At 37.1% G+C, this 26,682-nt stretch overlaps 2 protein-coding genes across 6 annotated transcripts; one reads left to right on the top strand and one right to left on the bottom strand.

The window, feature by feature from the left end:
* On the bottom strand, window positions 1-10,949 carry ube2q2 (ubiquitin-conjugating enzyme E2Q family member 2). 4 transcript variants are annotated; one of them, XM_084397130.1, is made up of 13 exons: window positions 10,787-10,949; window positions 9,296-9,400; window positions 5,935-6,057; window positions 5,768-5,824; window positions 5,513-5,668; window positions 4,070-4,154; window positions 3,685-3,745; window positions 3,514-3,604; window positions 3,342-3,400; window positions 3,024-3,072; window positions 2,851-2,946; window positions 2,686-2,752; window positions 1-2,600 (listed from the first exon to the last, which is right to left on the bottom strand). In XM_084397130.1, the coding sequence occupies exons 1-13, from the start codon at window positions 10,943-10,945 to the stop codon at window positions 2,569-2,571; spliced, it is 1,140 nt and encodes a 379-aa protein (XP_084253256.1). In that variant the 5' UTR covers window positions 10,946-10,949; the 3' UTR covers window positions 1-2,568. The 4 variants fall into 4 exon arrangements, with proteins under 4 accessions (XP_084253256.1, XP_084253258.1, XP_084253257.1 ...); XM_084397132.1 differs by having other exon boundaries at window positions 5,528-5,668; XM_084397131.1 differs by having other exon boundaries at window positions 5,513-5,665.
* A 30-nt stretch (window positions 10,950-10,979) lies between these two features.
* On the top strand, window positions 10,980-23,395 carry il17rel (interleukin 17 receptor E-like). 2 transcript variants are annotated; one of them, XM_084397129.1, is made up of 19 exons: window positions 10,980-11,172; window positions 12,757-12,819; window positions 13,627-13,654; window positions 13,786-13,926; window positions 14,541-14,647; window positions 14,779-14,893; window positions 15,037-15,081; window positions 15,649-15,791; window positions 15,878-15,949; window positions 16,044-16,098; window positions 17,933-18,093; window positions 18,197-18,241; window positions 18,822-18,879; window positions 19,204-19,355; window positions 19,645-19,710; window positions 19,809-19,866; window positions 20,750-20,872; window positions 21,249-21,298; window positions 21,880-23,395. In XM_084397129.1, exons 2-19 carry the CDS (start codon window positions 12,772-12,774, stop codon window positions 21,916-21,918), a joined length of 1,506 nt encoding a protein of 501 aa, XP_084253255.1. In that variant the 5' UTR covers window positions 10,980-11,172; window positions 12,757-12,771; the 3' UTR covers window positions 21,919-23,395. The 2 variants fall into 2 exon arrangements, with proteins under 2 accessions (XP_084253255.1, XP_084253254.1); XM_084397128.1 differs by lacking the exon at window positions 10,980-11,172 and having other exon boundaries at window positions 12,576-12,819.
* The last annotated feature ends 3,287 nt before the right edge of the window (window positions 23,396-26,682 follow it).

Below are 26,682 nucleotides of genomic sequence, written 5' to 3'. Positions count from 1 at the left end.
TCCTCGTAAAATTCTTTATTCATAAACTTGATGCAAGTTTACAAATATACTGTACATGGTCAAAATTCTCTTATAATGGAAAAAAAAAACTAAAACAAAAAAACACCCCAGAAAGCATGCCAACAGTGTGAGCTTTAAGAACCATTCCGTGAAATGGCACCAGAGACGAGCTTTTGTTATTAGTTAATGTGAGGTTCATGTTCGGTGTGAAAACAAAAAAACAAACAAGTCATTACTGTTCAGACAAGGAAACAAGAAAGACTAATCAGTCACAGAAATCTTGGTCAATGCGGACAAGCCCAAGTCAGCAACTCGGAGAACGCCGATGTACTTCTGAGATGAATAACCCCCCTAAAAGGAACATCAGTCGGAAAGGTCTGCCTTTTCAAATCTCACCGATGAAAACCCAAGACCGAGCTCATCTCTGAAACAAGACAGCAGCAATTACTCGCAAAGCAGACACTTGAGTTTCTCAAGACATTCCAGCTGTAATGGCTCTCTTGAATTACATTTACATTTGATTGGAGTAAAAGATTACATTTGCATCCATGTTAAAGATAATACGTATCCAAGAGCTTGCCTGTTATGGAAGTTCAAACTCAGGACTGATCCAAGAGGCACAATCACAACATTCTGTGCAAATACTAAACCCAAATGCCCCCAAAATATTTACAACTGGAAAAAGTTGAAGTCAGAGGGGTGAGAAGCAACAAAAACATAAGTTACATTTGATTGAGCACTCAAATTCAGTAAACAATGGAAATCTGATGCATTTTTATAGCCGGAGTCGTCCAATCGCAAATGGCCTTTAACACTTCTTACGACGGAACCAAGCCCCATCATAAAATACTAAATAGAGGCCACAGGAAGCTGTTAAAACAATCCCTTTCTTTGCTTTCAGGGAACTAAAGAAAGTCCTTGAAGTGGATAGGTAGAGCAAACGGACCGAAAAAGCATTTTCTAACAAAATGGATTTTCCTGAGTTTTTAATGGAAACTGCAAGACGCCTTCACATGCGCGAGCCTTTCGACAGCCAGTTTTATAATACAGTCCAAAACAAAGACAAAAAAATAGGGAGGTATGGTGTATTTTGACCAGTTCTCTTTCGCCGTTAACGTTAAGACTTTATACTGGACGTTGAAATCCAAGAGGTAAAATAAACAATGCCTTGTTTTGTATGAATTGTCCATCTGGCATGGAAAGAAACAGTGCTCTTTTAGTGTTGTGCTATGAGAAAAGTATTATTTGCGCTCTTGAATCCATCGATGCTCACAAAATAAAACTGACAGTAGCAAAAAAACTCTAGGTTTAAGTACTGCTGATCATGAGAGGTCCATTAGTAATGTAAACCTCAAATGTCTCAATCTGTAACAGCTGTTTTAATGGAGCAGAAATTATGAACATCTTTCAAAACAGGAAATAACAATTAAGGGTGGGAACAGAAAAAAAAAAAAAAGAGTTATGTTCATATCACTTATATAAATACAATTTTAAAGATATTACCCCAGTTATTTTGAGAAACATCAACCTTTTTCCCCCATTTCGAGTCCAAAAGTCCTCATGTGAAACCAACTCTTGATAATCCCCCCACTTCACATAAACACCACATTTAAGACGCCTCAAATCCATTTACAAGTATACAAGTGGAGCTCTGTTCAACTATGGAGCCACGGCAAGATCCGCTTCGCCTTTTCAAAGCCAAAGCTTGCATTTGTCCATTATTGTTCAGGTCAGCCACATGCTAAAAGCGAGCGCAAGGAAACTGAGTGGAGTTCATCCAAACGAGATCTGGAGCAAGAGTCGTATAAACGCCCCTTCTTCTCGTCCTCGACGTTATCATTAATATTAGGGGTTGCTTAAGAAGCTTGCGCATATAATTGTGGCAAATAATGATTCTTCAACAACATCAGCATTTAATGTACCAGTACATGTTAACTCAAAATGCATGTGGGGGGGGAGGGGGACTCTATAGATACAAGAGCAGTGGCACATTGTCTTCACATTGTCTCTAGTTGCATCCATATCCTGTTTTAAGTTCAGTAAACCATCATTTAAAGTCCATGGCCAAAAGAATGTCCTTTAAAAGCAGACAGAGAGGATCAGATCCAGCATCTTCATCGAGCATCTCCATCTATGTAATAATCCTGAACAGAGCCATGCTCCAGTAAAAGTGAGGAGGAAGCAACAAAAAGTAGAGAAAGAAAAGAAAAACACATCTTTCTCTGATCAGACCACTTTGAAACGCCATGTTAGATGCCTTATTAGTACCAAGGCTCAAAGTCCCATCAATATAGAAAGAATAAATGAGAGAGAGAGAGAGAGAGAGAGAGAGAATGAGAAACAGACAGAAATTCAGATGTCACGGGATATGGTCAAAGAGTCCAGCCTTGCAGGAGATAAAGGACGATGTAAATTTCCGAGCATTCCAGACAGCGAGAACGTGTCCCCCTTGATGGTTTCAACTTACACGACGTCTCAAGCTGAAGAGGTGAAAAACATTAGTAAAATAAAGCAAAGGTTTGACCAGACATCCCATGTTTGCAGTGTGCAAGTGGATCAATTCTTCTACTAGCCATCTTCTTTAGGAGGTGTGTACCAGCCTAGAGGAAAAACATCAGAAAACACATCTGAGAGCAGTTCAAAGCGCATCAATTCTCTACCTCATTTTGTAGTTTCTCCACCTACCATTCTTTTCATGAATCTGAACCAATGATTTGTATGACTGTTGTGCTCTGGCAAGATTGTATTGATTCTGCACAAAAAAAAAAAAAAAAAATAGGGAAAGGGAAAGGGTCAACATTTCTGCAAGCAAATATTTTTGGTTTCTGATCATGAGGCGGCGAGACAAACCTTATTTGCTCCAAATTGCACTCTGGCTTTCCCTTTGACTAAGGTGGCATTGATTTGCATGATGACTGACTCTATTGAGTAGGCACTGCTCCAGCCCTATGATCAACGCCACAGATTAGACTGATTTTACTTCAGATTTAGCTCAATAGTTAAACCTTAAAGTGAATTCAAACCTGTTTTGTAAGTAGCTCCATACACAAGGCTCCTCCTCCAAGAACATAGCTGGATGAGAAAAAATAAAAGTTTATCAGGACACAGCAAATTACTATGCATTTCTAACAAACTGTGATTCTGAAAATTAACATTATTTGAATAAATGATATTTTAAATTAATTGAAATTAAAAGCTTCATGAAAAACAACATGAATTTATAATTAAAACCTTTACGACTGTGCATTCTAACATGCATAAGTGTTCTATATAAACCTATACAAACATAAGTGCAAGTCTTTAAAAGTAAATATTAATACTGGCAATAGAAAGGTGCTCACCCTCCAGACAGGACAGGAGACACAACCCGTACAAAGGGAGGATCAAAAGGAAAGTTATCCTGCCATCGGAAAGAAAGAAAACAAAACTTCAGCTGCGTAATCTCGCCTTTCAATCAAATTATCTTCAACCTGTATTTTTTTTTGTACAAAAACGAAACAAAACAGCACTAACTTTATAAGAGAAATTGAGCAGAATGTAGTCCATGCCTTCTTTTTCCTTCAAAACCTGCAAGTCGCTGTGTAACGGACTGTCTGGGTCAACCCTTAAAACACGCAAGGATGATTTTCAGATAAACCATCATCAGCCTAAATGTTATTTCATTCGTTGTGCAACCATACTTACGTCCTTAACTTGACATGCCACTCATACAGGCTATCATTGACTAACTCCACTGAATAGATACCTGGAAACGACAGAATGGAAGAGTAAATAAACAGATCTGTAACAGTCCTTTCACTAGAACAAGATAAAACAAATTTTCCAAAATCATTTTAAGGTGCACTCCTGACGTAGAAGTGGCAGCTCCGAAAGTGAAGCTACATAAAATGTGGCCAGATTCCAAGATCAGATCACATACTTTGTGGAGAAGGCAATCACAGAAATGCGTTGTGATGGCGAACAAAGCAAAAAAAATACAAATTCCTGGACAAGGGAACTGTTCTAAATTACAGGTAAGTCGTTCACTTAGAAGGCAACAGCAACATGGAAAGGTCAAAACTGAAATTACCTGTCTTATAACTCTGTGATCTATAGATCTCCCTGAGTTCCTTCATGAGGCGGTCAGAGGCCTGAACTGAACCGGACACTGCACCCTAAGAGACCAACAAAACAGCATTTAGGGAACATATACAGCACTACAAGGCGCAATCTTTCAAATTATTCTTCAGTGGATAAATGACAGAATTTGTTAATAGAAAAAGCTGACCCAACTTGTAAATAAACCAAAATCATTTGCTTTATTGCATTATATTACACATTACAAGGAAAGGATAGAGTAGCAGGGCTCTGGCTCAAAGTGCCTTTCTGAATTGACGGAACTGTCAAAAAATATTTGTTGTTGGATAATAAATTTGCCATATGTAGAATTTTAAACCTACAAGTAAGTGTATTTTTATGATGACAGTAACTGTAAAGTGAGTCTAACAGTAATGTGGTTTTAGTTTTATTTTAGTGAATTTAAAATCATTATTTTTGTTTATAGATTGTAATGTTACAATGTTAGAATGTAATGTGATTTAAACCCATTTTTGCACATTATATATATATATATATATATATAGCATTAGACTACGCTATAGGCTAGTTGTTTTCATAGCCTTCAATATGAACACTGTTTATAGGACAATTTTGGGCAGGATGTGAAATAACTTCATTAAAAAAATTTAATAATATTTTTTTATCCAAGTAGAAAAACATAGAAAATACAGAGATATATACCGTATATCGCCATTCACTCAAAAAATACAGAGATGTGATTTTTTTGGCCATATCGCCCAGCCCTAATTCACACAAAATGATGTCAAAATGTCAACCTTGTTGAGTATCATTGTAAACATAGTCGGTTGTGTCTTAAGTGAGCATAAACATAAGATGCATGTGTAAATATTGGATCCGTGCAGCTCTTAATGTGACAGGTGCCTAATATTCCTGCTGCTGAAAGACAGACAGAATTACTGTAATAAGGGTTCATCTATATTAATACAGTGACGATGGATTACTATTTCTGTACCTGAAAATCTAATTTAGACCTACATGAAAAACCTGAAAAGAACTTTACTTCATTTGTATATGTTCATTCTGTTGTATTTATTTGTGCTATTGCTCGTAATTTGATTATTTGTTCTTATTTTATTACCGACTGTCTTTAACAATATTTAAAATGTATATGAGTTAGGCTAGTAGCTTTTAGTGTCATAACCTTATCTATTAAGGTTACATGGATCAAAAACAAAAACTAGCCCATTTTTATTTATTACTTTTTTTGTGTGGGTGCCAGTGAAAATTTTGGCAGGGCAAGTAAAAATTTCAACCACTGTCCCGACTGGGCCAGTAGAAAAAATCCTTAGCGTTGGACCCTGGTTGTCAGTGCTATTTTGCATCAATCAAAAAAGCTGCTTATTTAAAAGTGCTCCACCCAACCCCAAAGTTAAATAAAAAAAGGGTACCTTACCGAATGGACACTTACGTTCAAGTGGTCCTGCCTCTGGTTCTTTCGGATTTTCTCCAGAATTGCCAGATTCTCCTTCTCGATGCCATCGTCCTCCGACTTTTTCCCATCGACCGGTTCCTCTTTCATGTCATAGTGGTCTAGATCTTCAATATCCTGCTGCCACAGCAATAAACAAAAGAACGTGTTAGGTATCATCTAGTCTTTCGGCATAACTGGAATCATAAAGAAGCCTTCACATCCCCCAAAGCTTAATACCTCTGCCATTTCCTCTTCCTCCTCCTCTTCTGATGTCACTTCATCAGTTGTTCCATGCTGGGAACAACAAGAACGTGAAACAAAGTTTACGTCAGCTCAAACACACCTTAAAAACGGGAAAAGGAAGGAGTGTAAGAAGGCTATTGTGTAGGTCTGATTTGGGCTACCTTCTTGTCTTGACTGATGGGTCCAGCAGGAAGAGGCTGATCCAGCATCTCCACATCAGGATGCTGGGGCAGGTTATAGAGTCGGCATAAGTCACAGATCAGCCTTTTCAGCTGCTGTAGGAGCTGCAAGAAGAAAAAGTGGAAACAATGGTGAGGAACTTTATTAGAGAAAAACTAACTAATATAAAACAGCTAATCTACTATAAAGCATTGGGTCACATAGAACAATAATGCTAGATAAAGTGTGTTCAGATAAAGAAAAGGGTCTCATCCCATTTAGGTTCATTATGGATTGGGGCTGCACGATTATAGAACAATCATATTTGGGTCAATGCATTATAAAGCAGGGCTCGACAATAAGGAATGTCCAATAGCCCGGCGCCAGAGTGATCAACGCTCGGGACAGTTGACGAAACTGCATCAAGGATTGCTGCATTGTTACAAAAGTTGGTAACACTAGGGGCAGTTTTTTACCACCACTGTGGTAATGGACTAACCACCGGTGGTGGCGCAGCGTTTTATATATATATATATTATATTACACTTTACAAATAAACTTGATGCGCCTTACCAAGTCTAATAACAAGCACAAACTGTGTTAAAAAGAATTTGACGTGCAAGTAAAAAGGTAGGCTATCTTTCCTACAGCGTTTTCCTGCTAATCTAATAGGCCTACTTTAAAGCGAACCAAAGGAAGACACGTTTATAGTCCCCTGCGAAAATGGGTGAGAGGTGAGTGAAGATTTGGGAAAAGAAACAAGAGATTCCATGTCCAGTGGAATAACTAATTAAATATTGTTAAATACGATGATAATCGGGTGACCAGATTGCAAAACAGAATACCAAGCCGACAAAGCTTAAATGTATGGGCTCATGCACAACTCTCTCATTCGTCACAAATCCAAACGTTTGGCTGCGATGTAACATTTAATTGCTAACCTATTATTTATTTTTGTAAACAAAGCTTTGTGCTTCACTCCTGTCATAATGTTGTTCATGTAAAACAACATTCACATACCAAAAAATGTGTTTAGTTCACAGTACATTAACTAATGTTAATAAATACAACCTTTGATTTTGTATATTGTTTTTTTTTGTGTGGTGATTTTCCTTTTTATTGTGACAGGACAGGAAACGAGGTGGGAGAGAGACGGGGGATGGGATCGGGAAAGGTCCACGAGCCGGGACTCGAACTCGAGCCGCCCGAGCGCAAAGGCGCTACATGTCGGCGCACTGACCAAGGCGCTGATTACAATCTTAGATTTTAATAACATTAGTAAATGTTGAAATTAATATTAACTAAGATTAATAAATGCTGAAGTAGTATTGTTCATTCTTAGTTCATGTTAACCAAGGTTAACTAATGAACCTTAACGTAAAGCGTTACCCAAAGGTTTCTCATTTAATCATTTGCATGTGTTAAGCCTTGCCAATTGAAATATGGAAGGACAATAACACACAAGAGAGCTCAATTCAGTACTTGCGCACTGTTTGAAAAGTTTTGCGTGCGCATGCACCCAGGACTGTGTGCGAATACTAAATTGAGTTCCCTTTCACATGTTCTTGTGCTTGAATGGACAAATTCACACAAAATTGTGTCTTGGTGAGAGTCCATATAAACATAGTTGGTTATGACTTAAGTGAACGTAAACAGACGCATGTGTAACAGTATATTGGATTGGTGCATTTGCTCAAAGTGACAGCAGCCTAATAAACCTGCTGCAGTCTGCTTTAATGAAAATCAAACAACAAAGGGCAAAGTATTTATCTTTAATAATACTTAATTTATACTTGTTTGTGGTGTCATAACCTTGTTTATTAAGGTTTATTTGAAATAAATTACTTTGTGGAGGGGACAGTGAAAATTGTCATCCTCAGCATTGAAATAAATGTGCCAAGTTCTTAGAAATGTACTCCATTCTTGTTGGTTTCATATGAATTTGACAAACTACTATACCATTAAACAAAAGCTTGAATTAAATGATTATAATAATCTCATTTCTCTTTCAGCTGTGTAGACATTTGAATCGTTACTATTTTCAAAAATGTTTCATACCAATGTTTTTTTATTTCTATGATATCAAATCAGTTGCATCAACCTGACAGTTTTGACTTCCTGAACTCCCATGAAATATCGAAATGGGTTTTGATTTAAAAACATGTTCTTTATAGAGAGGTTTTCAGGTCACTGTGTGTATGAATTGCATGTTTCATGTATTTTTGGAATATCATTACTCTAGTCTTTAGTGTCACATGATCCTTCAGAAATCATTCTAATATGATTTGGTGAAACCTTTCTTATTATTATAAATGTTGAAAACAGCTGTGCTACTTAAAGACCCACTGAAGTGCCTTGAAATGCACAGCGTTATTCATTGTTGATGTAATTTCCACTGAAACAGGAAGACGGGGCGGGACAAATCGAACAGTTCCTCCCCTTTTTAAAATAGCCAATAGCGTTTTGTTTATATCACAGCTCAGCCAGAGCCATTGAGCTTGGTAAAGCTGCATTTGACAGTTTATGACAGCTGTCTAATAGATTTCCCTTTTAGATTTACTATGAAACTATTACAGAAGCAAAACCGTGAACATAATCATGCTGAGGATGTGTAGTTTGAAAAGTGTGTTGGTTCACGGCACTGGTGTTACCTCTTCTACTCGTCAATGCTGTTTCTAATGCCGAGTCTAACTGTTTCTCCACCATATAGCATTCTGTGCAGAATTCATATGAGTCCGATGTGTTTTCTGGTCTGCGTGACTTGCGCATATGATCTGCTCTGTGCTATCGTGACTCTAGACCGGAGACGACTGTGTTAGCGCTGCGGCCGTTCGTGTGCAACTAACGCAAAACCAGACTTCATTCGCCCCAATGGAAAGCATATTTCCACTGTCTGAATCATTTCCGATCCACTATATAATGCATTATGTGCTATTCAACATATAGAAAATAGTAATTGTGTGAACAAGTGACCAATTGCAGCACCAGCTTCAGCGTCTATTTATGGTGCAGGGGGCGGGACTCTTCAGATTCTAGAGATCATTTGATTGGACAGAAAATCTGATTAGAAGCTGAAGTGCAGAGTGATGTCATCAAAATTGTTGATCCATATTGGCAGAAGTGAGAGACTCAGTTTTGAATGCTTATGTCGCTTGTAAAACGTGATACAATTGTCTTTCAGGATTCAGATATTTGTAGAAGTCTTACTGTCACATTACTGATCAATTTATAGCATCTTTACTTTTTTTTAAACCTACTGACCACTAACTTTTGAACAGTAATGTACATTAAAATACTTATTTTGTGTTGCATTTTGATGATCACATCTCATTGAAATCTCAGATAGCGGAAACACCTCCTTACCAAAGTATTGCCTCTTCTGACATCCTCTAGCCGTTCAAGGACTTCGGTCAGACTTGGGTCATCGGAATCAACGAACCATATTGGTGGCGTTGAAGGGTAAGACTCCTACAAAAATATCAAGAGTTACAACATCAGCATCTTCCTAATTGCATCCAAACCCCTCGTCCTTTCACAAGGTTACTGAAGTCTAATCGGATCCATTCAGCCACTTGCATAAGAAGCCACATCAACAGCTGCCAAACCAATGAATCAAACTCGTCTAAATGAACACCCAAAAGAGAGCACAGCAGACCTGTGCAGTGGAGTGTGAGTCAGAGCTGATGGTGATGATGTTCCTGTTTTTGTGGACCATGTAAAAAATCATGTGAACATTATGTTCCCATCCACTACTTTGAAATCTCCTCCCATCATTTGAGGGACAAAATGATGGCGAAGTGATTTGCTTTTGCTTGTCAGGACCACACACTCTGACCTTACAGCAACACACACACACATCAAAATATAAACTCAGCGAACTAACTGACCTCAATAACACCAACACGGCAGCTAGTTGCACTGCAGTGGCGTTGCAGCGCGTTTTCATAACGTAGATAGTGAACGTTATGACAACACCTCTTGATAATCTAGTAGACTTAATATTCACTCAACATACGTGCAGATCGTGTCCTCTAAATAGCTGTGAAAATGTCAGGAATCCCTCAAATTATTAAGTTTGGAAATGCGCTAATATCGCTAACACACACCATTAGTAATCATGATAGCAATGAGGAATTACGATAACAATTACATTGCAACAAAATTACGATAGATTTAACTGGATATAGAGTTGGATCATTTTAAATCTACGCATTTCTTAACAACAGGCCTCGCTAAATGAAGAACTTCGACAAAACAGCTAATTAATTGCTGAATTAGATATCCAACATTATAACTAACTGTTAACATAGAATATGTGGTTTCATTACAACATGTATATTGAAAAATAGCATCTCAAAGTCGGTCTAGAAAGACAACAACGACAAAAAAACATTTTGCTCAAAACGTCGTTTAGCTAAGTTAGCTAATGTATCATTTTTGCTAAATTAGCACACAAGCGAATTACCTGCTAACTAACTTAATTGCTAAATCCACACCGACGCGGAATAAAACACATATCCGTTTTATTTCACTATCTCGTGTTTGATATGATCAAATAAGCCTGAATATTAGCTGGCTAGTTTGTTTAGAAAACACAGTTAAAGCGAGAGCCAACGCAGTTAACTTTGTTAGCTAATCAACTAGCAGGCTAAATGTAGCTCGGGCTAGGAGTGTGTACTTGTTTATCTGCTATTTTGACATCCGTTTGAGGATATACAATCGATCCTGATAGATCTAAATGCTTTTATTCGCATTATGATGGCTTTAATCGAGTCAAACGGGGGTTGTGGTGATGTTATTTCACTCGGCCTTGTCTTGTTCGCATGTAAGCTACACAAGGCTGATGAATCTTACCGTGATGTTGCAGTGAATAATCAGCAGCTTTTCTCCTGTCACATTAAACTGGCAGCTCAGTTCATCGGGCTTCCAGTCGATTATTCTGAATCGCTCATGGTTTGGATCAAAGATTGACTCCAGGAACTTTAATTCGGCCTTGAGCCCCGACACCGACATCTTCCACTCATCTCATCAGCAGCCAGGCCGCGGGGGGAAGGGACGCGCACGGATACTGCGAGCGCGCAGCTGATCCCAGGGAGTGTGTGTGTGTGTGTGTGTGTGTGTGTGTGTGCGCGCGCGCACAGCGGAGGCTGGATGAGAGAAACAACAAAGAGGGGGTGGGGAGGAGAGGAGCACTGAAGACAGGGGAGAGACCAGCAAACAACGCCCGCCAAACAAATAATGTGAGAGGGGCCATGGGGATGATGATGATGATGATGATGATGATGATCAGTATACATGGAGGCTGACGGTTTTGTTTTCATATTCACATGAATGTCTTTTTTTTTCTCGTCGACCATCCTGAATTAATAATAATAATAATAATATATTATAATTATCATCATTATTAGTATTTATTAACCAACAGTAACCCGTTTGATCATCCACTTGTACAGTCTATCATAAAAAATAATTCAGTAGCCTTAATAATATTAATAATAATAGCCTACATTAAACATATATTATAATATCGTAGTAAGTGTTAATAATAATAATAATAGTACACATATGAGATCTTAGTAAGTGTCAATAATAATAATGATGATGATGATAATAATAATAATAATAATAATAACAATAATAGGTTAATAAAAAAAAAATCTATATCACAATGATCATTATGGTTTATTATTTTTTAGGATGGTCGACTAGAAATAGTTTGAGTAGGAACCAACCCCATATGATCATCACCTTGCACTAGCATATAGAATATAAAACGATTTAATAAATGAATAATACATTAAACATACATTATAATATCTTAGTAAGTATTAATATTGCTAATAATAATCTATTGTTATTATTGTTTAGGATGGTCGACCAGAAATAGTTAGAGTAGGAACCAACAGTAACCTATTTGATCATCCACTTGCACTATCTATCATATAAAATAATTAAATAAATAAGTAAATAATAATAATACATTAAACATATATTATAATATCGTAGTAAGTGTTAATAATAATAATAATAATGATAATAAAAAACACATCATAAGATAAGTGTCAATAATAATAATAATAATAATATATATAAATATGCTAAATTATCATCATGATTTATTGTTTTTAGGATGGTCGACTAGAAATAATGTGTTGTAGTCCATATGATCATCACCTTGCACCAGCATATACAATAATTTAAATAATAATAAAAATAATAATTGTTATTATTATTATCATTATTACTATCATTACTAAAATGTTTCACACCTATACAGATGGTGTTGTAATCAAAACTTGCTGCATATTTGGACTGATTTTGTAGTGACTGGTATTTGTGTGGGAAATCCAAACGCTTGTAAGGCCATAAATCCGTTAGGCGTGTCTGCGGTTGATATTTGTCTCCATCTAGCGGCGCATCGGACAGTTTCTACAGAACGTTACTTAATTTCCAACAGGTCCATATCAGTAAAAAACATTTATTTTTTATTCTATTATTATAAAAATATACAAAAAATGATCACAAGCGCCTGTCTAAAATTGTAACTGAGCGAAATGAATATTAAATGCAAAAGAGAGCGATTTTATAGATCATTGCTTTTATAGAATTTTTTCCTAAATTTGCATTAGGCCTATGACCGAAAGAGTTTTAGTGGGCGGGAACAATTTGTCACTGTATGCCATTGCCTTTTGAAATTCAATTCATACTTTGACTACAAGTCATTCACAGCAACAAAGCAACTTTGTAGAGGAGCGTCTGTGAGCCAACACTGACCAAACATGAAATATCTTCAGTTTCTTCCTCCTCTGCTCCTCATCCTCCAGAGCCACGAGGTCCATATGAACACAATTGAGAAGAACGAGGACTGTGCTTGGAGTTGTTCTGAGGTTTGTAAGTTACATTTATATATATATATATAAATGGAATAACGTAATTTACAACGTTTTGTTTATTTGTTTGTTTTGTATAATATTAATGTAGAAATTTTGTTTTACTTTATATTACCTTGAAATTACTTGAGTAGAGCATTGCTGCAGTAATAACTTTGATTTTTAAAAGTTTAACGTCAATATGCTGGAATTATGTCTTTTCCATGTGAAACATTTAACTAAGACAGGCAGTGCTATTTCAGGATCAATTGCATATATTAATATTTCATTGAAGTATGCCAGTTCTTATTTATTTGAGCTATTGCTGTTTTATGTCAGACAAGAGTAGTGGCAGGTTAAGTGGCTTTTAATTATGAGTCATAAAAATATGATCTCATCTATAATAATAAAGCCTTGTGTTATGGTGTAATACATTACAGAAGCATTAGTCGCAGTCTTACAGAAGCAGACTTTGCGAATGTTTGCTTCTGTAAGACTCCAAAACATCCCACTCTCACTGATCCGGGTCATCGGACAGGCAAATATAATATTCTTGTATTATTTTGATTTCTGTAACTGGATACGAGGATACACTACACTAGACTAATTTGCCTGATAGCCATGGTATTTGCTCTTGTCTAACCAGGAACTTCCTGAGGTGTCAGGAGTGAGTGGGAAACCCCTTGTTTGACAAACCTTACAGTACTTTCACATTTCCTGTTACGTTAAAGCATTTTTAGATCCATGAATGGGAAAGTAGTTTACATTATTATTACTCAGTTTAGTATTTAACAAAAGTCAATTCATTTCGTTCTCTTCAAACAGGGTCTACAGTGTAAACCCAGAGCTTACTGTGAGTATCTATCTATCTATCTATCTATCTATCTATCTATCTATCTATCTATCTATCTATCTATCTATCTATCTATCTATCTATCTATCTATCTATCTATCTGTGGCACTAACATATTCTATAACTTCTAGCTCCACTGTCAGAATTTCCCTGCAGAGATCAGCCTTCTATCAGCGGTGTGTTCAGTAATGTGATGTTGTCGACCGCGTTGTCGTGTGAGGAGAAGAAATGTTCACTCCAGCTCAGAATTGCAACATCAGTGAATGTTACTGGTGTGTATTATTCAGCTCACATTAATATTATATGAATAAAACGCCTTTTGATGTGGTACATGTTTCAAATGGAATAAATATACGATTTATTAATTGCTATATTTTTTGGCTAAAACAATGGTTTAATATTTATTTAAGATACACTTCTTATTTTTTGGATGCTATTTTGATATTTTCGTGTGTTTCACAAATCGTTTAGTGTTTCATAATTGTTCTACTGATTCAGTGCAGCTGACATTATGATAACTTACCCTACTATGTTCATTATGTTCAATGAACCGCATCCTTTTGATAGGTGAAAAGTTCAAGATTGCTGTGTGAATACTCAGGCCTTCTGAGTCATGATGTATTATAAACAAAGACTGCGGTAACTCATTGACACAATACTGCTTCTTAGTACAACTATCTTTCAAAACAACTTTTTTCACAATAATAAGTTATTAATTAAATACTTTATATTCGGAAAGGTCTAACATTAACTAACCATATGGTGCCTTAATAGTTACTACTTAGCCTCACATGTTAATTAAAGGAAAAACTGTGCAAATGTCACCACTTTGCGCCACCCATAAATAAATAAATAGGTTCTTCTAAAGTTTTGACCTGTTTTCCAGGTGATATCCGTGGAGTTTTAGCGTGCGCTGATTCTGCAGGGATGATAAGACATTGCCAGATTTATACATTTGGTAGAGTCGGCAGAGGAAACGCCATAGGAAAACAGGTATGAACATATTAAGCTACAGTTATTCATCTAGCTTAACCACTGAGCATTTATCAAGGACATAAATCTGTCATTGTAACCTCCTGCTGTGTATGATTGTCAGATATTGTATAATCTGTTTCTACTTCTAGGTTGATGTGCAGTTTAAGTGTGTTCCTGTTAGACCTGGACAGCATATGTTTGTGACTCTCAAAACGATTCCCAACTACTGTACGGCCATGCAGTCACTACGACACGTTGTTCCCGGTATCAGTATTGTGTTTTTTTGTTTTTCTACCCAGTTGAACTTCCTCCTTATTCTGTTTTTCAGCAGTCTATATTCTTATGCCCAGAAACATGAGTCATGACATGAATAACAATATCTATTGCCCTTTTCTTTTTAACGCCAGAATGCAGTCATGAAGGAATCAGAGACTCAATTGCAGAGTGCATCAGTAAGTTTCATTATTATGATGTCAATACAATGATAGATAGATAGAGACAGACAGACAGACAGACAGACAGACAGACAGACAGATAGACAGGCAGACAGACAGACAGACAGACAGATACCGATAGATAGATAGATAGATAGATAGATAGATAGATAGATAGATAGACAGACATATAGACACAGATAGATAGATAGATAGATAGACATACAGACAGATAGATAGATAGATAGATAGATAGATAGATAGATAGATAGATAGATAGATAGATAGATAGACAGACAGCATATAGGTAGATGACAGATAAATCAGACAGATAGACAGACAGACAGATACATAGATAGACAGACAGACAGACAGATAGATAGACAGACAGACAGATAGAGAGATAAACAGACAGACAGACATATAGATAGACAGACAGAGAGATAGACAGACAGAGAGATAAACAGACAGACAGACAGATAGATAGACAGACAGACAGACAGACAGATAAACAGACAGACAGATAGACAGAGAGACAGATATGTCAGTATGTAAAGCCTTAACTATTTTGTCATTTTGTTGTAGCTGGGAAGCTGGCATACACTGTAGATAAAGACAGGAATACATTAACAGTGCAAGTGACTAATGCTCCTGAGGACACAGATTACAATCTCAGGCTCTGCCACAAGCGCAGTGTTATCTGTGCAGGGGAAGGGCCACACAGAACGGTAAGAAGAGAGCAAACTTTCCTTTCAGAGTTCCTCAAAGACTTTGCCATTGACATTTTACCCTTTTGTTTTGCATTATGTTTCAGATAAAAGCACAACATCTGCAGAAAAGCATAATGCTTCAGTATTCCAAAGCATTACCCTGTTTGTGCATTGAGGTATGAAAGCTTTATTTGAAAGAAAATTATGTTCTGAATGTGCAATCTGACTGTTAGAGAATGAACCGATGATTTCCACTGTCTTCTTTTTCAGGGTTGGCCTGCCAGAGTAGATGCACGTAGAGTTCAAGTGTGTCCATTCAAAAACAGTGAGTAAAATGTACAATATTCAGAACAAAAGTCATTTAACTTTTAGATGTTTTAAATATTTCAATTTACACGACAAAAGATGTTTTGTGAGGTAACCTACAATTTCATAGCAAGTGGCAACATCTAAGTTAATCTTCAGACCCGCCTCAAGACTGAATAAAATCTTGCATTGGCTTGCTTATTTGCACTTGATTGTGTTGTATCTGTATCGGATTTTATATACTAGTTAGCACTTGCTCATATTTGTAAATGGAGTACTTGTTTCTTATCCAAATTGCTAGGTTGCCAGGGGTAAACACTTAAGTTGATAATTTACAGTCATTTCCTCACCCTCATTTCATTTCAAACCATTTCAGTTTCTTTATTCTGCGGAACAAAAAAGAAGATAATTTGAAGAAAGTTTCAGTTGAGTTTGTCCTTACAGTGAAAGTCAATGGGGTCCAAAAAAACCAAATGATTCGAACAGCTTAAAAAGGCCTGAAAAAAATTGTCACACTTGTGCTCCTCACGGTCAAAAAAGGAAATGAATGGGAGACGAATTTCATCTAGTGAAAACTTTTGGTACTACGGCCAAACAAAATCTTACTAAAAGCAAATTTTTTGAGATATCAGATTATTTTGAACACAACTTGTTTAGATTTATGGCTTTGATTTTCTCTCAGTTTTAGAGTAAAATATGTTTTTGAAAATATATATTTCATATTAAAATTGAAAATAGTATTTTTGCAAAATTTTCATAGCAATAAACGTAAAATTCTAAAAAAACAACAACATTTTTTACGTATACATTTTTAAAAAATATTTTCACTTCAGTAATAGTCTGCCAAGTGTCGTCCTTGAAAAGAGATCAAACTTAAGTCTGTGCTCTAAAGCATTCAAGATTTACGACAGTTTAAGTTGGAAATTACATTTTCAGGTCTATGCTCAAAAAAGTGAATAAATGGATTATGCATTTTTATATAATTTAGTACCATAAAATCCCTTAAAAATACAAAATATGAAATAAAAAACATCTTCGAACTAAAATATAGTACATTCATTTCATTGAAATAAAGAAATTAACTTTGGTCGTTTTTGACCGACACTCGAAGAGCACCAGAGGGTTAATACATCCAACTGCGCTGGGTCGGTCATGTTATCCGATTGTCTTCTGACCGGATGCCACTGCTGCTGTATGTTTGGTGAGCTCCCGCAAGGACAGCAAATTGTGGACCACCCTAAAACACATTATATACTGTAGATCATCTGAAAGTTATACCAAAGGCCTATGGCGTCCCAGTAACATCCATCGAAGGTCTGGCGGCTGACAGAGTCCACCTTGATGCCTAGGAAGCGGCCATGTCCCAGGTGGCAGAGGAAAGCTGCCAGCGCAGGCATGCATGCTGTACTTTCCACCCCAAAAGGGTCCGAAGTGTCAACACTGTGGGGGCATCTGCACCTCAGAGTTTGGTCTCTGCAGTCACTTACGTGTCCATTCTAAGACTGATCAATAGCAATGCATCATCTCAAACTTATCTGGGTAGCAACTAGAACCGGCTTTATGCAACAGGCCACAGTTTTGCTACATAATGTTCAAACATGGATAAATGTGTGTTATTTGAGTTCACGTTGTGACGCTTGAGTTTATTATAACCTGTACTTGTGTCTTCTGAATGAGAACATGTTTAAACCTGAGCAGAATTAGGGAATTTTGGAGAGGTAGATTGAGAACTGAATGAATGGTTTGGGAATGGGTGAGAGTGTATTAGCAATCGAGAAAAACTGTAAATCACCATGGACAAGAAAGATTTTGATTATAATTGGGATTTTAACATATTTTTGTTTAAAATGCAGATTTAGAAGAACTGTGGTCTGGGATAACCTATGACTTCAATAAGGAGGAGCTGATATGGGAGCCGCTGTGTCCCGTCAAAGTGTCAGTTTCTCTATGCCACATTGATGGAGGAAAAAGCTGCCGAGACCTCGGAAATGTTTTTCATTCAAAGGGGGGAAAAGTATGTTCTCGTCCTCTCTGATCCTTTGTTCCTTTTTATTACATCTGCAGTTATAGCTGATTGTTAGGAGCCCTTACAGCATTTCTTTCTGCTTTTACCTCAGGTGATATTCTCCTCTGTGGATCCACACCCTACTCTTTGCACGAAGGTAGAATGTTTTTTATTGCTTTTTCTTTCACCCAAAAATGAACATTTTGTCAGAATTTTCTCAACCTCATGATCCTAAACGTGTGGTTTTTATTTTATTTCCTTGGAACACAAAAGGAGATGAAGCAGTCTATCACTGCTGCTCTGTACTAAACAATGAAAGTGATGGGACTAGAGCTGTCATGTTACAAAAATGACAGAAGTTAAAAACATTAGAAGTTGTCCATATGACTATCCTGCGCTATATCCATATTGTTCTCGCGGTATATTACAATTAGCTTTAAAGATTATTGTAATCGGATCTATAGCTATCTAGCTACATAGCTATACGGGCGGAGAAGGTTTTCTATGAATTTCAATGAAAAACATCTTATAATTTAAATTATGGTCTATTCCTGAAACAAAAACTATCAAACGGCTTGGAATTTACAACATGAGTTGTTTAGACATGAAGACAGAATTTTCATTTCATTTTTGGGTGAACTGTTATTTTAAATGAATGGTCATTGACAAATAATGATGTCATTGAAAACTGATTATTCACAGTAATGACGTTATTTTTTTTAATGTTTTTTTTATAGTTTACTACTGAAGTGGGGACATGGATTAGGTGTCCTTTTGCCAAAGGGAATTTCTCAGGTATACAAAGCGCTACCCCAGCAAACAAAAATATGTTTTGCTTACGCTCCCATTTAGTTATGGAAATGTTACTTTTGAATGTTCTCTGAAAGTTCTAAAACAATAACTTTTAAAAAACTCCAATTAACATCCAATTAAAATGTTTTAGAAAAAAAAAAGTCCCATGAACATCCTTTTAATGTTTCTGGAAGTATGTTTACTCATAACTTCTTGCCAGAACGCCTTGAGAACGTTCCCTGTTAGCTAGGACATGTTTAACAAGCAGTTTGTTTATGTTACACACTGTATGACAGCTAAATGACTTTAATATTTTTATCCGACAAGTCTGGACAGCAAAGATGACATCAAAAAATGGTCAGCAGTGGGCAGAGATATCAACATGGGTCAAAGCCAAGTTCTCAGTTTCAGTCTGTGAGATGAAACCATCTTCTAAGTGCAAACAAATCGAGGGAAACAAGTCCCAAACCCTTTCTGTGGTAAGGAGACATTAGCAGGATTATCAGCATGCAGGATTAGTTATTACATCTTCATAGTACATGATGTCATACAGATGTTTTTGTTTTTCGGTACTCTCCTATTCATCTTAGTAAACCATGCCTTGAGGCTTCCATTGAAGCCAATTCCCCTGTCAAAGTAAAACCTTACACCTGGTTTGTACCTGATGACACGACAAAGAAAAGGGTCGTTTCTAAGGAAAACTTTTAGCACAAGGGCAGTCTTGTTTAAGCTTGTTTGATGTCAAGCCAGTTCTTATTTGTTTTCTAGGACAAAATGAAGCGCACAGCTTTCAACTTGTCTAAAAATGCATGTGAAGTGTGTGTTTGCATCCAGGTAAGACAACAAAGGGTGACAGTACTGATAAAACTTGTTGGATTTATGCCATTTACGATTTATTGATGTAAATTGTTTCATGTTTTCCTGTGCAAAAGGTCCAGAGGGTAGATGTGCACTTCTCAGTCCCTGTACTTCAGTGCGACTTGCAGTGTTGTAAGTACATATATCCTATAATGGTGATGAGGTTGGGGAAGCCACTTTGAAACTGTAGCTGAGCTACAAGATACAGCTAATCATAATGTCAAGTAGTTCAACTGCAAGCAAGCTAATCTAAAGAAACTGTTACATGTAGCTACAGTGCACTACAAGTTTCAAAATAGTAGATAACTATATTGTGGGGAAAAACACAGCAATGCAACGTTTATTCGTGCAGTAGCTACACTATTTTGAAAATAGCTAAGCTAATGTCATGCTAATGAAAGTTTGAGTTAAGTGCGTCGCCTGTAATACATTTACAGCTACTCATACTTTCAAATAGTTCAACTACAGTCAAGCTAATCTTTTATAGTGGTAGCTGCCAACAGAAAATAGCTAAATTGTGGGTATAAAACAATGGTGTGAAAAATATGACAATATAACGATTTTCCTTACTGGAAAAGCGAAACAATTTTGACAGCTAAATTAGTGTCACGCTAATAAAAATGTAGTTATAAGTACCGTCATCTGCGATACAGCTACATCTACTCACAAACCGCTGTACAAATTACAGTAAAGTTAATCTTTTAAAAAATACTAATATGTCGCTACACTCCAGCTACTAAAAAAGTAGCTAACTACATTATAAAGTTGTGGCCACAAAAAAAAAGGAATGAAAAATAAAGCAATTTAGCATTTAGCAGTGTAGCTCCTAACTGAAAAAGCTGCACTGTTTTGAAAGCATGATTAGCATCATGCTAATGAAAATGTAGCTGAGTTAGAAAGCGTCGCCTGTGATACAGCTACAGCTACTCAACGAGCCATTTTTGGAACTTGATTAAATGCTATGAATTTTGCAGGATGTTTTAATGATTGTTTTAATTTTGTTGTTTCATCACAGTAAATTGGTGTCGTGACCAGGAGAGAAGTCACTTTCAGGACATTGAGAAGATCTTACTGTCAGCTGTCATTTTTCTGACAGTGATTCTGGCAGCTGCCTTGTTTGGTAGACTGACAATCAAAGGTAAACTTGACAGCGGTTTGACACACCTGTTGCCGCTGGCTTGAAGGAAATGGTGAGATTGTTGTTGGTAACAGTATACATTTGGTTTGAGATGAAAGAATCTAAGATAAGTTCTCATTTAACGACCCTTTCCAGTCAAAATAGGAGTAATAATTAAAAGCAAATGCCAGATGGAAGGCTTCAACTCAAGTCAAATAATAGTAGACCTACCAGTTCCAAACCCGCATTTATGCGAAACGAATTGGGTGTGGACTTGTTGCAATAAAAAAGATGAAAATCTCTGATATACTGGTTGCTAAGACTCCAGTTGATACTGTTAGTTTTTCTTGGAAATATCTTGTGGTTCATTTTCGTGTGTTTGTTTCTGGTTCAATAGATGGGGACAAGAAAAGAAAAGCATGGATGAAACTGACATGTCAGGGGACGGTACGTTAACCAAGAAGATATAGGATGAATATTGAGTCCTCAGCATGCTAGTTTACTATCTATGATTACAATCATATGATTCATGGCATCCCCGGCCATGAACAGACATGACAACCCCCCATCCCATCCCAACCCACCCACCCACCACATACTCTCTTGAGTAGTTACTTATTTTGAAAGTACTTACTTCACAACAGCTAAAAAATTATGTTCTATATAGTATGAGTGCGTTTAGTATGAATATAATCCAGACATACTACATTCGCCATGTTGTCACTATCATGTGACCTACCAGTGTCAGTTGTGTCGGTTCTCTGCCATTCATAAATCCTCTCCCATGGCCTTATGGGATAGTAAAGTGTCCATTGTTTGCACACTTCAGAATCTCACCAGAAGTAGGTCATCCGGGTAAATGTTTTCTACTCTTTTATGAGTACTGTGAATTCGGACATACTTCTTTTGTCACATACTGTTTTCCACCTACTTTATAGTAGGGAAGTATGCGATTTCGGATGCAGCCAGTGTTTACATATGACATCCTTTTAACTTTTGTCTAATATGTCTTATGTTCCTTTTGACAGAATCATAGACATGTCTGCGCAGCAAGTGAGGATCGATAAAGCATACATGTCTTAAAGTTTTGTTTTGTTTTTTACTGTAAGGACTGAAACTGTCTGTCTTGTCTGATGCACACACAGAAGTTGTAACATCTGAGTCATGCATTTAAAAACATTTGTTTTCAATAATGCAAAAGGTGCTTTTAGAGTTCATAACATGCAATGTATTAGAATACCAAAAAATAACTTTACGCACAGATTTTAAAGCATTTGTATATAAAATGTATGTAAGACCAATATAAGACTGAACTTGTGTGACTAATTGTTTCCTGTTACTTCCTTCTTTGCATAATCAAATTGGTTTGCTACCTGTGAGCTACTACTTGTGTACAGCAGAGGGCAGTGTCGTTCACAAATGAATGTAGGTATCAGCAGTGTGAATTAGCTTTTGCTTCTCATGTTGATATTTCTCTCACGTCAGGCTTGTAACTAGGTCACAAATGGGTGGTCAGCTTACAGACACTTGTGTAACCCTGTCTGTTGGTTCATTGCCATAGAAACTTTTGCGACTGCATATGTTCCTGTGTTACCTTTGCCGTCGTCATTGTTTTTAAATGGCACACTTTTCTCTGATCCTGAGGATGGAGAGATGGTGGATGACATTCTTGGATGGTGCGGCTCTTTGCCGATGGGAGGGGCCTGGTGAAATCAGCTCTGGGGTTTACTGATGAAAACATTCTTGAAGGATAGAGTAAAGCCCAAACAATGAAGCTCAATCCCAGATATAGGACAAATTCAGTTTTGGGGAGATGCCACCATCGTCCATCTCAGTCAGTGATTCTATTGTGTTTTTCTGAGCATAAATGGGGTGGTTTTTTTGATCATACCAAGAGTTCACAGGGTTTAGCTCACCGCGTGGTATGCTAGGGAGTTTTGACTGGTGTAAACACTGTAAAACAAACCCATGTGAAAATTGTTGGCCCCAATGACCTCATTGCTGCCTCCAGACTCCACCTGCTGTCTGCGAGTCTTCAGCTGGGAGTGAAGCATTTTGATACTTTCCATACGGACCAGACCACTACCTTTTCTGTACCTCCCTTACAGAATGTTCGACTGATTGTGCTGCTGCCGAAATGTGTTTGGGATAAAGGGATAAAGCACTGAAAAAAAGAAACAGAGACAAAAGCATTTGCTGAGTTGTCGTATGTTTAGCTACTTCCACTAGTGACCACCGGTGACCTTTTTGGTTGGGGTCAACAGCCACCAGCCCTGTCCTCTAACCTTTGGGTTGGTCAGTTTTATTACCATGGACTCATACCATCTGTTGGTGTTTGAACCTATAAATCCCAAAGCAGAGAGTATAATTCCATTCTCACTTCAGAAAATGCTCACTTTGCTACTATGTAGTATTCAAAAAATCAATATACTTAGTATTTGATGTGGAACTTACTTTGTGACTGATAAAACTGTATGTTTGAAAATTGTATGTATTGTATCGTATGAATGTGTTATATGAATGAAATCCGGACTTACTACATCCACCATGCTGTCATTGCATTGTGACTTATGCCATCGCTTCACTGCCATAGTGCCATTCACAACTCCTCTCCCATGGCCTCATGGGATAGTAAAGTGTCAAGCAGATGTGCACTTCATAATCTCCATGGAAGTAGGTAATCTGGGTACTTTCCATGTATTGTTTTATGAATAGGCCTACTATGAGGAGTGCACTGTAGGATGTCCTAATTGGTAGTATTCATGAAACAGAAGTTATATGCAACTATAATAGCCTACTTTGCTATTTCATAAGAGAATTTGTGCTTCAGCAATATAAGGTGATATTTGAAATGTAATTTAAAAGACACTATGAACATGTTTTCTATACAGTATTTACAATGTAAACCAATTTTCTATCATTTCTAATCAGGCACCGCATAAAGGAACCATAAAAAGTTGACTCAATTGCTTTTCGAATCGACTGAATCACTTCACAAAACGAGTCAACGTTTCGAGTCAAACGAGTCAAATCTGTCTGGTTAAAGCTGTTCGAGAAAATGCGTGTGTGTTGGGTTTAGTGACATACAAAACTCTACTCAAATCGAAATCAGTGATAATGATACATTTAATGTTGGTTCATGGGTTCACATTTTACCTGAGATCAACACGTGATTCGGTCAGCTTGATAAAAGCTCCGAAACATTGATTCAAAATAAAAGATTCATTAAGTGTTTCGCGGAGCATTGTTTGAACCTGGCCATACAGAGAGAAGTAAGTTAATTTGTTTATTGAATTTAGTACTTCATAATCTGAAAGTACGCGATTTTGGACTCATCACATTTACATCAGACGCGAATGACTCATTGCGACCAATTAAAACTAAATTGCGTCCGTTTAAACTGGAAACTTCTGTTGCAGCGTTGTTGTACATTTGATGATGTATTTTTTACCTCCAGTTTACTAATTTGAATAATCTTTTGTGTCTAACTAAATACAGTTTTAGTAATTACTACGCGGTACCGTACGAATGACAATTCAACACTTTCAGTGTAACAAACCGTTGCAGACTGAAGCATCATCGGTTATTTCCAGTCAGTGGTTTAAGAAAAGGCCACTTCTATTGTGGACGTGGAAAAGGAAACCATTTAAAACATTTAGGACGTGGTATTCCTGACTCTGGCGTACTCGTCTTCTTACAGCTAAGAGAGTTAATGAGTTCAATGTTTCTATTTGAAGTTTTTGGAACAGATACTTTTTAGCTTCATCTAAAAACCATAGAATAACATCATGGAACTCTGGGAAGCAGAGAGGAAGGAAAATAGCCCATAAATTCATGGTCCGGTGCCTCCAAGGACATCATAATGGTCCATTGGGCACAAACCCCTGTGGGGGTGGTTGTGGGGTCAGGTTTGCATTCAGTACCCTGGGACCATCCATAATGAATCTTCCTCTGAGTGGAGTCCAGCCAGCTCGCTAAAGTACAAACCAGTACACCAAGGCCCTTGTCTAATGGTGATAATGGTCTGCTGGCACTGGGCATGGAATCCATTGCAGAAACAGCCGGACTCACAATGACATTGCCTGGCAGAGATGGTCTAGCAAAACAGACACAAAGAGATTGGTCAACTTTAACCTTTGGGACTGTATATGTATACTAACTATGGAGCTGTTTGTGGTCCAAGTCCAACATGACATTCTACAGCTATTTTGTTTAAATTAATGGTTAAGTCATTGTTAATATGCTCTGTTTTATGACAGTATGCTTTATGACTACACTTTTGCAATAAATTAATCAATTATATAAGCAATGTGTATTTAAAAATTGATTGCAACTGTATTAGCAAGTTTAGGGCTCAAGAAATGAGAGGCCAAATAATTTTTTAGCTGACAGAATGGCTTCATCCGATATCGCATATGTCACGAATCACGACTATGTAGTAGATGAAAATGTGATATGATTAGTCTGTCTGAATTCACAGTATTTATAAAACCGTAGGCGAGAAGTACCCGGATGACTTACTACTTCTGGTGAGATTCTGAAGTGCACATCTGCTGGACACTTTACTATCCCATGGGGCCACGGGAGAGGATAAATGAATGGCAGAAAAGCTACGCAACTGATGCCGGTAGGTCACATGACAATTACAATATGATGGATGTAGTACGTCTGGATTATATTCATTCTACACACATTGATAATACTATAATATAACATACTTTTTTAACAGTTGCAAAGTAATTACCCAGTAAGTATGCTGTTTGAGACACAGCCAGTCACTTGATTAAGAGTGACGTTCAAAAGTGCTTCAGTTCACTGAGTGCATAGCTTCTCACTTTATCTATGTTGTTCTAGCTGTATTCGCTGACAGTGTAGTGATCCTGATTGTGTTTGTGCCATATAAAGTTCACTGTTTTGACATAATTCATTCAGCAGTTAGTTCTGATTGATCGAGCAGCGTTCCAAATATGCTGATAAAACAGTTTGACACCACTGTTTTCTTTTGTCATTATCGAGTGCACTCATTCAATCCCATAATGCACTTCAATCATGAGTGTGCAACTGATGTACATTTCCATGCACGGTAAGTGAGATTTCCTGCATCTCTCGCTAGAACACGTCGTCCACAGGCCTCACGACTTACGGCGCACTCAGTGTCTGGCTGCTCACTTATTTTCATTTACTCATTCAGTGACCTATATTAGTGGAGTAATGTAGGGAATAGTGAATGAGGGTGTCCATCTTATTGTTAATGTAAGAGCGGGCGTGGCCATTTGTAAATTGAAAGTTTCTGGTGTCATTTGCTTCTAGTTATTTTTAGCTGTAAAAAACAGCTGCTTGATATTGCAAACTGGTATTTCTTACCCTATTATTTTAGTGTATTGTCGTAATTGTAAACACACTGGTTTGTAGCGCAAATATTTTAACCATTTACTACACTTTGTTATTTTTCTAGTCATTTACCTATAGTGGCTAATGATTCTTCATATAACTGCAAAATAAGTTGGATGGGGGTGACTTCGGATACAGCCTTTGAATTCACTTTTGATGAGCGAGTCATTGAATCATTATTTAAAATGATTCGTTAAAAAAGCTGATTCGTTCAGGAACGAAATAAGTGCCTTTATGAATGAAGCTACGTTCCGATTGACAGGGTATGTACTACGTAGGCAGTTTTCACTGTTTTCTACTCCCTGAGGATGGGATATTTGTTGAAGTTCACTTCACTTGACAAAATGCATTCATTCAGAACACCCTGCAACATCATCATGCACAGACGACACTTGAGTCGTGGATATTAGAGGAGTGTAAAATCACCATATTTTGCGGAA

The sequence above is a fragment of the Rutilus rutilus genome (assembly GCF_951802725.1).
Source record: "Rutilus rutilus genome assembly, chromosome: 23".
Classification (NCBI taxonomy): Eukaryota; Metazoa; Chordata; class Actinopteri; order Cypriniformes; family Leuciscidae; genus Rutilus; species Rutilus rutilus.
The sequence above is the reverse complement of the archived record's forward strand: the minus strand, read 5'-3'. Positions and strand labels throughout refer to the sequence as shown.